Source organism: Onychomys torridus, chromosome 3, assembly GCF_903995425.1.
Source record: "Onychomys torridus chromosome 3, mOncTor1.1, whole genome shotgun sequence".
NCBI classification, from domain to species: domain Eukaryota; kingdom Metazoa; phylum Chordata; class Mammalia; order Rodentia; family Cricetidae; genus Onychomys; species Onychomys torridus.
Window position 1 is genome coordinate 85,587,452 of NC_050445.1, and position 12,786 is coordinate 85,600,237.

Below are 12,786 nucleotides of genomic sequence, written 5' to 3' on the forward strand. Positions count from 1 at the left end.
AAAATGTGTGCAATGTACATGTATTAATATGGGACTCTCAACAGAAACCACACTTTAGAATGTTCTGGGCTTTCTAAGAGTGTTGGAATTAGGAGCCTGTGGACACTGCTGTTTCTCAATGTCCTTCTGGAAGTCACTATGTTAAATAGAATCCTGTCTGAACTTGTGAGTTCTGCAATTTTTCTATTATGGAAGATTAAATGTTCACAAAGTTTTTGAGGATAGACCTAGATCAGGCTTCAAATACTGTACCTATGCACATTAGTTGGCCACAATGACTATGGCCCAGAGCTGGCAGAGCCTGCTACTGACTGAGCAAGAGAAAGTGTGAAACTGTAAGATGCGATTTTTTTTTTTTTTTCCAATGACTACAGTGCAAAATCGGCTTTAGGCACTCTGGATAGCTTATTTGAGAAAGTTCAGACTTAAGATTGTTTTCAGATAATGATCCTGGTGTGTGACCCTTTCCCAGTGATATAACATTGCTTTCACAGTGTTGAGGAAAGAGCCCTTCTTCATAGGAGCCCGGGGAAGCAATCATTTCTTTGCCACACTGGCAACAGCTTTCTTGGCTGCATCCTCCAAGTCCTTGGCTGGTGTAATGGGGAGTCCACTGCTTTTGAGGATCTTCTGAGCCTCCTGGACATTAGTTCCTAGAAGGGGGGACAATGACAATTTTAAAATTCAACTGCGAGTGGCACACCCAGTCACCGTGGACAACCGAAATCCATGGATACCTGGTTTCCCTTGATGCCAAAAGTTTAATTCAATGCATATATGGCTTTTCCTTGTCAAGCTCTGGCTTTTCAGATATACCCAGATGACACATTCTCACCTCTTCTTTTCACTTTAATGAACTCTCATTAGATGACACTGCCTGTATTTTCTCCAGTACTCCAAAAAAGAGAAATAAACATTCCCTAAGATCATGCACACACAGTAAGTTTCTCAGCTGCTTGCCCAGTAAGTTTGAAGGAAGAAATCTGAACTGGAGCCAACTCTTCACTGAGTCTGGGAGACAGTGATGTAAGTATCTCATGAAACTGCTCCTGTGTTCTTATCCAGCTGCCAGGTGGCCTTTCTCTAATGGCCCAGATAAGAACAGGCATTCAGTCAGGTCAGCATGTCTTACACAGGTGAGTGGATAGCGTTGATATGGTAGCACAGGCTCTTCTGGGACACTGAGTCTGCTAGAGCAGAGGGAACTGAACAACGGGCCCCTTGAGCAATGACCAGCGGCGGAAGGCACTGAAGCCTTCATCTCTGCCATGCATTTAGAGTATGGCGTTTAGTCAATCACTTAACTTCCTTGAGTTTCAACTACGTGACAAAACATTTTGTTTTATGAGTGCTTTGCTGGCATGTATGTCTGTCTGTTTATGCCTAGCCTGCAGAGGCCAGGAGAAGGCATTGGATACCCTGGAACTGGAATCACAGATGGATGTGAGCCACCTTATGAGTGTTGGGCATCAAACCCAAGTCCTCTGGAATAGCAGCAAGTGCTCTTAACACTGAGACATTACCCTCTCTCACATCCCTCTTTCTCTCAACAAAACTCTTCTTCTCAGCAACTCCCTACTTTCCAGGCCTTGTGTGTGGGACCTATTGAGTTTAACTAAGGCTGCCTGCATGAGCGTGGACAAGACATCATTACTGGAACATGGGCACCAAAGAAAGTATCACGTGTTATCACAGCCACCATCATTGTCAGCAGTCCCTCTGGGAGGGGCGGAGCTTCAACTTCTTTATCTCCACACATAATTGTCTTCTTTGGAGCTAATATTCACTATGTACTTATACATGCCAGGTATAATGTCAAGCAACTAAGATGCAGCATATGAATTTCAATAAGAGCTATGAGTAGGTCCTATTGTCCTGCTTTTATAGATAAAGTAAGTGAGTTTATGGAGGTGACGAGTGGCAGAGAGCAGACTTACTTGCTCTATGTAATAACATAATTCTGCATGTTCCACACACTTCTTTGTAATATGAAGATGGCAACATAATATGAGGGAAAGTATTTTGTTAACGACAATGTCCCTGTGGCATACATGGTGAGCTTTCTGCAAAGATTACTGCTTACCTTCTACAGTGCAGGGCTGGGAAGGGGCTGCCTGGACAGAGACTATTTCCCAAGTACTCCTCCAGCTATGTAGGGTCACATGACAAGTCTACCCAACAGAATGTGAGTGGGTATAGAACACATGCTCATAACTATCTCTGCATGACTTCTGCTTTTCTCTGTTTAACTTTCAGCTATGTTACCAGTAAGGGTAACCCTGGGAGGCACTTTTTATGGATGGAAACGAATTCTTCAACCTAGACACTTGATTATGATGTGGAGCCCAATACCGGACTCACTCATCCTCCCAGACTCTATGTGGATGAGAATGAAATTTCAATACTGCTAAACTCCTGACACATCAATATAGCTGTTATTCAGGGGCTGGCTTTACTCTGAATCAAATACTGTATGTGTGTGTGTGTGTGTGTGTGTGTGTGTACGCGCATGCCTGTAGATGCCAATTCAGGTGTAGATTCTCAGGGGCTGTCCACCTTGTTTTTCTGAGACAAGGCTTCTCACTGGCCTTGTCTCAGAATCTAACAGGGATGGGATGCCACTTCTTAGGTAAGATATAAAAGTAAAGTGTTGTTTTAATCTTAGATGGTCTTTTAATAAAAAACCCAGAGTCAGGTATTGGGGTGAAAGCTGAAAGATCAGAGAAGCAGAACAAGCCGCAGCCAACCTCACCTTGCCAACTCCTCAGCGGATTTTGTTTCCTCAGACTGAAAGCTTCTGAGGATCTCAGCTGAACTGCTTCAGTTCCTGTCTCCTCACACCTTACACCCCTTTCTTCGTCCAGCCATGTCACTTCCTGGGATTAAAGGTGTGTGCCACCAATGCTTGGTTCTGTTCCCAGTGTAACCTTGAACTCACAGAGATCCAAATGGATCTCTGCCTCCCGAGTGACAGGATTAAGGGTGTGTGCCACCACTGTCTGCTATGTCTAATCTAGTGGCTGCCTCTGTCCTCCATCCCCAGGCAAATTTATTAGGGTACACAATACATCACTACATCAAAGCATGTGCTTTCTGTCTTGCCTGCTTTAACAGTTCTCTATTTATGCTGGCAAACCACCACCCTATAGACAAAGCCCATTTTCCAAGCACCCAAGGGCCACCTCTAGCCAACAGCTATGGAGGAATGAGGCAACCAGGAACAGAATCCTATTACCAACCACAGAAGCCAGTTTGAAAGTGAACTACCCCCTCAGCAAGCTGTGAGGTGTCTGCAGTTCTGCCCAGCACACCTCTACTACAACCTGGTGAAGACTGAGGGTGAGGACCCAGCTAAGTCATACCCAGATTCCTGCCCTTGGATATGTAAGGTATTCACACCTCCTTTGTTACATGTTCAAATTTCGGGATCATCTGCCATACAGGCAGATGCAAAGCTTTATTACTTCACGAACACAACCCCAGTGTGCATTCTGATTCATCTGGTAAGGTTTGAGTCCCAGTTCCAGATGCTGAGAAGCATGACAAGGTTTGGACCACGGCATGTGTTAGGTAAGAGACTAAGGAATTCAGACAGTGATCTGTAGGTGTGGCCCTCATGGAGCAATGACAGAAGCAGAAGACTGGCTTGACCCCAAATTACATCTCTGGACCAGAAGTTGGATGTGTAAATTTCTGTTTCCTTCCAAAGCGAGATGGACTGGGATACCTTCCCCAACTGTCCTCCCTGCCCCCAGTCTGCCAGAGACAAAGTACAACAGCTTTTCCTTTCTAACATTCTCTAGTCTCAGCACCCAGCTCCCCAGACCTCCACACAGCCATGGAACACACTTGCCTCTCCTGTACCCACATCCTGTGATTTTGGGGGTTAGCTTGTTTTTCACATGGTTCCATCCATTCTGAGAACTATTCACTCAGAATTCTCTATTCACTATTACCTGAGTTCTCCTCCACGTGTAAGGATGAATTAGATGCTGATTTAAAAAAGCAAAATAAAACAAGAAACTCACATATGAAGCTTCTTTTCCTTGTGACCAACAACATAAATAATTCAGGTCCTTAATTAATATCATCTGCAGCATCTGGCTTAGCAGCAATATTCTCAAGGGGAATAAAAAGGATGGATGTTAAAATTCACAAGTGCCTAGGCAGGCACCCAGAGCCCCAGCGTCCTCTGCCCTGGATACCTATCCACTCACTAGAAGCTGTCTCTCACAGTCTCCTGGGCCACCCTCCTTGCCACCACCTTCAACGTCCCAACTACAGCAGCCTTGTCAAATGGGCTGCTAGAGTCTCCCCTGATCTCTGCACGGCAGCAGGGATGGGCCCTGTGGGGAGGCATAGTGGCATTTCCTACAGTCAGGGCAGTACACACCCACTGCGGTGCCAGTTTGCTTCTCAGGGTATCTTACAGTATCCGCCACATGTTACATCTGAGCTGACAGACTGAGGACAGACAGAGTCACACATGGTGACGCCTGAGGAGAGAGGTGTGGGCAGATCCTTTTCTGACCATCTTGCAAGTAAGAGGGTTCTCCAGGGGACTTGGCTGTGACTTTGTGCCCTGAGGCACTCTATCTGCCCTGGCTCTTCTGCAGGGCAGGCTCTGTGATGCTACCAATTCTCTCACTGTGCAGCTCTGGTGCCCAGGAGAAGAGGCCTCCCTCTCAGGTTATGCAGGTGGACATCGTCAGGGGGAGGGGTGAAGGGAGCAGCTTACACTCTTTCTTCCTGGCAACTCCTTCAGTGCCACACCAAAACACCCAACTGCTTCCTAATCCCAGGATCTATCTACTAAAGCGAGTTTTAATTACACTTGCTGTTACACTTTAATTACAGCCTTAATTATTAAGCATACTCTAGAATTCTTGGAAGAAGCAGGATGCGAATGGATTGTAATGACTGTGATTAGAAATGGATCAAAAGAGAGGTGTCATGACCAGACAGAAATCAGGAGGGGCTTGTAGGGAAACCAACCAGAGATACAAGAGAAGAGAGAGTACTGAAGAATGAGCCAGAGAATGATACATGTGAAGAGAAAGGCATGGTGGAAAAGGCATCCACACAGTGAGGAAACAGGGAGCTTGCCATGTGGCCTCTGCACCCTCCCCATCCTTGATCTTTCTCTGTCTCTCTGAAGTATTCTCCTGGCTTTCCCCTGGACGGCTCGGCTTCGCCCACAGCCTGGCCTGGCCAGCAATTACTACCACTTGCTTCCTCCTTCTGGTTGAGGGAGCAGCTGGAAGGGAAAGAGAAGAGAGTTCGTAAAGGAAAAGCAGTTAGTAAAAACCAGGTCATGGGAAGAGAGGATGCCCTGGGCAAAAGCCTGTGAGCTTCGAGATCCACTGGCGAATGGTACTGTTGGAGCGTCTGAGGTTTCCTCTGCTTCCTGCCCTCCATGGCTGACATCTATCCCCCAGCCCCTCTTCTGACTTTAGTTCTAAATAGAAACCATCGCAGCTACTTTAAACTGACATGGAATTAAGTGTTCCAAAGAGAGTTTTTATGCCTGTGCACACAATTACAACGGAAATTGATCGCTCTGCCACATTTAAATGGTGCTGCTGACATGCTTTAATATTTATTAAATGCTGCCATGCTTTTCAATGAGGCTGCAGGACAACATGCTTAATAACCACCCGAACACATAACTGATCAACCTGCACGGCTCGGGTGGCTGGCATTTCTGAATTCTGGCTTGACAGCCGCAATCACTTGACAGTATGGCTATCTACCCACTTACAGGCCTTGAAAACGACAACATGGAGGAAGCCACAGGGGGCACTGGCTCAAAACAGAATCTTGCTCTGCTGCTGGAGGACATGAGAAAAATAATCATATTAAAAATGTAAAAGTGTCTCCACCACTTCTGTAGTGGCTTCCGACCACTGGGTGGAGGAAGAGAGCTAAAAACAGACATGCAGGGGTAATTTATCAAAACGCGCCATGCTTTCATCACACAGGAGCGAAGACAACACCAGAGTTCACAGGATTTGGGTGAAAAGGCACAGCATTTCCCTCCCCCAACTCACGCCAGCCTTCACCCCAGAAGCACTCCCGTACAGGGATGTACAGAAACCTGAATCACAATTTTAATAAGTATTCACATGTATATGCGTGTGTGTGTGTGTGTGTGTGTGTGTGTGTGTGTGTGTGTGTACACTTGTGCCTGTGGAGGCCGGAGGTCAACACTGGGCATCTTCCTCAATCATTCTCTATCTTATGTTTTCAGACAGGGTTTCTCCACTGAACCCAGACTTCACCAATTTGGACAGCCTGGCTGACCAGCAGCCAGCACCTGCTCATCTCCCCTTCTCTACCACGCCAGAGCCAGGTGTTACAGGTGTGAGCTGCTGCACCCACATTTTAACATGGGCTCCTGGGATCTGAACTCAGGTCCTCATGTTTGTGCAGTAGGCACTTTACTAACTGAGCCACCCCGCAGTTTTTTAGGTAAATGTAATGATATCATTAGATGGCCGACATGTTACCAGATTCTTAAAGAGACTATGATGGTAATATTGAAAACAGCAAATGCTTGCTGCCCTATGAGATTAAGGATTTTGAACTATCATAAAACCCAATTCTCAAAGCAAGCCTAAAATCAACAGCATTTCAGACCCATTTTACAGATGATGTAACTAAGTTACCAGGATACTTAGCAACTGACCCAATGACTCCAGCAAGATGAAACAAGACTAGAGTTCAGATTTGTCTGACGTCAACATCACCTAACAGCCATGCCCCGTGGAGCACCGTGAGAAAAAGAACACTGGCATTCTTTAAGCTAGACCTTCGCTTGCTGTCATGAAAGGGAACTGAGGCTAGGGAATTGGCTTGGTCAGTCAGTGAGCTATCCCAGGCCTGACTCAGCCTCCTGTTCTAATCAGGGCTGGCACACTATGGCTTTAGAGCCCAGTGCAGCCCACAACCTCTTTGTATGCTACTTGTAAGCTAAGAATAGTTTTCATATTTTAAATAGCTGAGCGAAAAATCAGAATAATATTTTGTGATACATGAAAATTACATGAAATTCAAATTTCAATGCTCATAAATAGAATTTTGATGGAGCACGGCCAAGTTGATGCGCTTGCAGACTGCTGATTGCTATGCTCAACAATGGCAGAGCCAGGGCGGTGATATAGACAGTATGGCTTACAGCATCTGAAATGGTCCAGAGCTCTGCTCTGTCTAACTGAGGCCTCCTTTCTTTCCTTAGAGTAGAAACAGGGCATTCCACACAGCAGCAGACTCCTGAGAGTCCAGTGTCCCTGTTCCTCCTTTCAAGCCATTATCAGATAGAGAAAAGCTGTTTTCTGGAGGACTGTTAATTTAGATAATGTATCACACCTCTTTACTCTTGTTACTCTTTTAGAAATGGAATAAATTGAACAAGCATGCTGAGAAAGAGATCATGGACACACTCTCATCCACAATAGCCCCAAAGAACATAAACATCTAAGAACAAATCTCACTAAAGAGGCAAAGCCTCTATAATGAACTTTAAATCTCTGAAGAAAGGACACTGAGGAAGAAACTAGAAAATGAAAGATCTTACATACTCGAGGATCAGTAGAATTAATATTGTGAAAATTATCATTCTACCAAAAGCAATTTACAGATTCAATCCAATTCTAATCAAAATCCCTACAACATTCTTCAGACATAGAAGAAAAAAATCTTAGCTGCTTTATTTTTACTGTGAAGAGGCACTATGACCAAGGAAACTTATAAAAGAAAAGCATTAAATTGGGGGTTGCTTACATTTCAGAGGGTGATTCCATAACCATTATGGCAGGAAGCACAGCAGCAGGAAGGCAGTCATGACGCTGGGGCAGTAGCTGAGAGCTTACATTCTGATCTGAGGCAGTGAGAGAGCTAACTGGAATGGCATGGATGTTTGCAGCCTGAAAGTCCACCCCCAGTGACACATCTTCTCCAACGAGGTCCCACCTCCTAATCCTTACCAAACAGTTCCACCAACTGAGGACCAAACACTCAAAGGTAGAAGCCTATGGGGGCCATTCACATTCAAATAATCACAGAAAATGTTAAAATTTACATGGAACCACAAAAGGCCCCAGATAGCCAAAGCTATCTTTAGCAAAAAGAACAAGGCTGCAGGGATTGTCATTCCAAATTTCAAGGTGTATAATGAGGTTACAGTAATAAAAACAGCCATATGGTACTGGCACAAAAACAGACACGAAGACCAATGAAACAAAATAGAAGACCTGAATATACTGAGTACACAACCAAAACCATCTGACAGTTAATATAGATGCCAAAAACACATTGCAGAAAAGAAAACATCGTCAACAAATGGTGCTGGGAAAACCAGATGTCCACAAGCAAAAGAGTAAAATTAGGCCCACACTGATTACCTTATACCTGGCTGTATCCCCAAGTAGCTGAATGACTTGAGAAAGTCCCTGTCCATTTGAGGATTGAGATTCTTCATTCTTGGGTGAACATCTTATCAAAGCACCCTGAAAATCCTACTTTTTATGAAAATTGAGGATGATACAAGATGGCCTATGGAGTTATATCATAGCCATGGTAAGAGCACATACACCATGTGGACAGGATATTTGTTTACAGGACTTCTGTGGAAGTAATCAGCTTTAGTAGCAGGAAGTCTCTGACCAAGGTGCATTCTTCTGATCACAAAAGCAAGGTTCAGGATCAAGTCTAATGTGTGTTCACTGAGAGCTAATCCTAGATACATATTCTTTTGCTTTCAATTATGTTATCCCTCAAAAAAAGTATCATAAATATTAATGCAAGCCATGTTCAACTGCAATATTAAATTAGAATGCAAAGAACCCTCTGGCAAGCAAAGCAGGCTGCAGCACTATACTCACTCACCATCTACAGGAACAGGACAGACCTTTGCTTATTTTTAAAAGTTGTGTTCACTCTGAGAATTCATATAGTGTTTTGATCATACTCATCCCTCCTCCCAACCCCTCTCACATCCACCCCTTCCCATCCACTCAACCCCTCTCACATCCACCCCTTCCCCTCCTCCCTACCCCTCTCACATCCACCCCTTCCCATCCACTCAACCCCTCTCACATCCACCCCTTCCCCTCCTCCCAACCCCTCTCACATCCACCCCTTCCCATCCACTCAACTCTTGTCTTCTTTTTTCACCCCAGTACAATTTGTGCTGCCTGCATATTCTTGGGTGTGTAGACTTCCATTAGAATATATTTATTTTCTAGGGGATACCCTCTGGAAAAAACCTTACTCTCCTTCTCCCAGCAGCTATCAGCTGCCAACAGCTCCTTAGCTAGGGGTGGGCTTCAAGTTTCTCTACGCTCCCTGTGCTAGGATTTGGCCTGTCATGAGATTGCTTAGGTCTTACAAATGCTATAGGACATATCTTTTGAAGAGATCTTAAAATCTGCAAAGCCTTTCTTTTTATACTTTCCTTGCATGTTCCTCTAGTTTTCAATCCTTCTGTCCTCTAACTTATGGATAATGTAAGGAAACTTTGACAATGCCAGGTGTCAGTCTAAAATGTTGACCTTGAAATCCATTGCTCCTTGCTATAGTTTGGTTATAACAATCATGGCCCCCTTAAAGATTCATGTGCTGTAGGTTTGCTCTTCAGCATGGTGGCACTGAGTTGGTGGAAACTTTAAGAAGTGGGTTTTAATAGAAGGTAATTGCCAAGGGTTGTGGGAGTATACAGCAAGTGATAACTAGTATTTAACAGCTCGACCCACCAGACGAATAACTCTGTCATGGAGCCCCACTAGGCAAAGTCTGTGGGATCACTGGCTGTGGAAACCAGTTGTTTTCTGTCTGTAACTTTCTCATGTGCCACCACTTACCTCTCTAAAAAGAACAGCTGTGGGGTTATTTCCACAGCCCACTGGTAGTGGGTTTTACATCTTTGGGCACACATATAGATGTGGATGGTCAGGAAGATGATTTCTGTTTAAGCTGTATAATTCTGATGATTAGAAATTACGCTAGATTATTTTTCATAACTGACACGGGAAAGTAACAGTATTCTTAGTCACAAAGACAGCTAATTTTAGATTTCAGAATTCAAAACAGACTAGATGCCCCTGTGGAGAATACACAAAGGTAAATTCAGTTGTTTAATGCTGAATCAAGGTCAGACTTGAAGCAACTCTGGTAGACATAACTCCTTGCAGTAATTCTCTTTCTGCTTGTTCCCCAACCACTCAAGGTTGAGCCAACTAACTGTTACTGTTAAGTTCTGAATTTCAGTGTCATTCTGTCTAGGAACACTAACTATTCAGGCTACATGCTGATGTTACTCACTGGCCGGTCAATGTGACCTTCCTAGCCTGAGATAAACTGTGTGATTCCTTATGTGTATCAGTTTGGCTTTGTCTCTGATTGTTTACTCAAGAAATGCTTTGTGACCTTGAAAATGTAACTCATATTTGTGCAGAGTTTGGCTGTGGGAGGAAGGCTGTGTGGAGCTGTGGAGAGAGCTGCTGTGGAGAGAGCTGGGCAGAGGTGTGTGTGTGTGTGTGTGTGTGTGTGTGTGTGTGTGTGTGTGTGTGTGTACTGAGTGAGGAATACAGCTGAATGGCCAAAGAAAGAAGTGTGAGGGAGAAGAGGGAGCGAGGAGTGAGGGACTGTTACAGTGGGTGTGTGGGGTGTGCAGAGGAAGGTGAGGAGAGAGGATGAGTAGCTAGGCAGGAGAGAGAGTGAGAGATTTTCATAGAGGATTTTTAAAAAGATGAAATAAAAGGGAAAGTTACCATCAGAAAGTGTGTGTTTCCTTATTTTCTTTAGATAGAAAAGGTCTAGCCCTCACTGCATTCATGGGTTTTCTTACTACCCTGGCACTGACTGGAGGCTGGGCCCTCCAGGTTTGTAACAGGTAATTATGTCATGAGGATGTACCCTTCAAAGACTAATTCAGGTCTCATGGATTGGACTAGTTTATCCTAAAATGTGCTGCACAAGAGTTAGGTGCCCTTGCTTTGGTCTCTTGTCTTTTTTCTCATGTAGCCCAGGCTGGTCTCAAACTCTATGTTAGGTTGTTCCTAATCCTGCCTCCAGCTCCCAAGTGCTGCTGTCACAGCCATGCACAGTTGTGCCTGCTCTCCTGCCCCTTGGCTTGCCAGATGATCTCTTCTAAATTCAACTCGGCCAAGTGTTACCATCCAGGTTCTCAGAGACGAGCAGATGCCAGCTCTTCAGAAGTAGAGCTAAATAAAACACTTTTCTTGATGAAGTACCCAGACCTAGGTATTTTGTTAGCAGCACAAAGCATACTAACAGACTGCCTGAGAAGTGCATTATGGTATGTGACTCTGTGAGTAGGAGAGGGGGATGACGGAGTGTGGACTCTAATGCTATTATTTTCCTTGAGAGAAAACTGTATTTGAAGAGCTTGATATTGCTTGCCAAATTCTAACTTGATGCTCACAAAACATTTACATGCTGAGCCCAGAGCTAGATGTAGAAATGGATAGTACAAGGGGTTTCTAGAACTCTAGGCCTTGCTGCTGGGCTCTTTTCCACTTCAGGGGTCTACAAACTATGGCTCACAAGCCAGACCTGTTTTGATGTTTATTAGTGACATACTAATAAAGGAACCAGGCATGGCCATCTCTCCCTGCACTATCCAGAGGTGCTTCAACACTACCATAGAGACCTGAGAACTGCAGCCACAGAGAACTTGGCCACAAAGGCCAAGGGCAGGCTCTTCACACGGAAGCTTAAAATCAGAATGCCTATGATTTGACTCGCCAATGGCAAATGCTTACCTCAAAAGCCCCCACCCTTCCTTTTGATATTCGTAGTGCACAATCATGATTATGGAAACTTTTTTTTTTTTTTTGTCGGAGCTGAGGACTGAACCCAGGGCCTTGAGCTTGCTAGGCAAGCGCTCTACTACTGAGCTAAATCCCCAGCCCCATTTATGGAAACTTTTACTTCTGAGCTACGATGCATCAGGATGTTACTGGTACAACACTCCCAGCAGCCATGGCCAATAAGCAGAAGGTAGCATGGTATGGAAGCTATCTGTCTTCCCTGCTCTAAAACACTGTCACAAGGTCTATCTGGAGAGCCTAGGAACAGTTTCCAGGTGGTGCTCTCTGGAACAGTATTATTGCAGATAAACCTCTCATCTGTAAAGCAAGGGACAGAATCCCCCTGCATGTCTCCTACCTAATGGCAAGGTGTTGTGTTGATCAGTCTAACTTACAGTGCTACATGAAGAAATTGAAGCATGAAGAAATGAAATGATCTCTCACACAAATAATATACAAAAGCAGACAGTGAGTCTGTGTTAGCTACAGTGGTCCTGGTGCCCATGCTCTAACCACTCTTGATTAAAACGGCTCCACCTGAAGCTATAGCTCAGACAAATGGTGCCATGTGCTTGTTCTTGAAAAGACTGCCCACTGTCTGAACTAACAAGCTCTGACCAGAGCCAACCACTGTAGGGACAGAATGGTCTGAGATGTGCATTGAGGGATGGTATTGATTAGCATAGCATCCCTGTTTCTTCCTCACCCACCAGTGTCTGCCTTGAGAAAGAGATGGTGGTAGGGGGCATTTGACTGGAGAATGCTGGCACAGAGACAAGTCTGTTCCCCTAGGGTAAGCCTGGGTCACCTACTGCTCCGAGGGCTTCTGTTTTAGAGGAGGTAGGCCTGGTGAAGTCAAGCAATGCCCGATTCTAGGCTGAAAACCTGACTAAACCTGGAGTTCACAGTAAAAAAGAGGCACAATGAGGTGCAAGGTGAATACTTAAATATCTTT

General features: G+C 44.7%; 1 protein-coding gene across 1 annotated transcript in view; it reads right to left on the minus strand.

The window, feature by feature from the left end:
- Positions 1-346: 346 nt before the first annotated feature.
- Positions 347-12,786, minus strand: part of LOC118580079 (succinate--CoA ligase [GDP-forming] subunit beta, mitochondrial) — a gene marked incomplete at its 5' end in the record, with an annotated part of 133,545 nt that continues 121,105 nt past the window's right edge. Inside the window, one exon of the mRNA XM_036181885.1 lies at positions 347-653. Coding sequence (XP_036037778.1) covers positions 538-653 — 116 coding nt within the window. The remainder of the gene's footprint in view (positions 654-12,786) is intronic.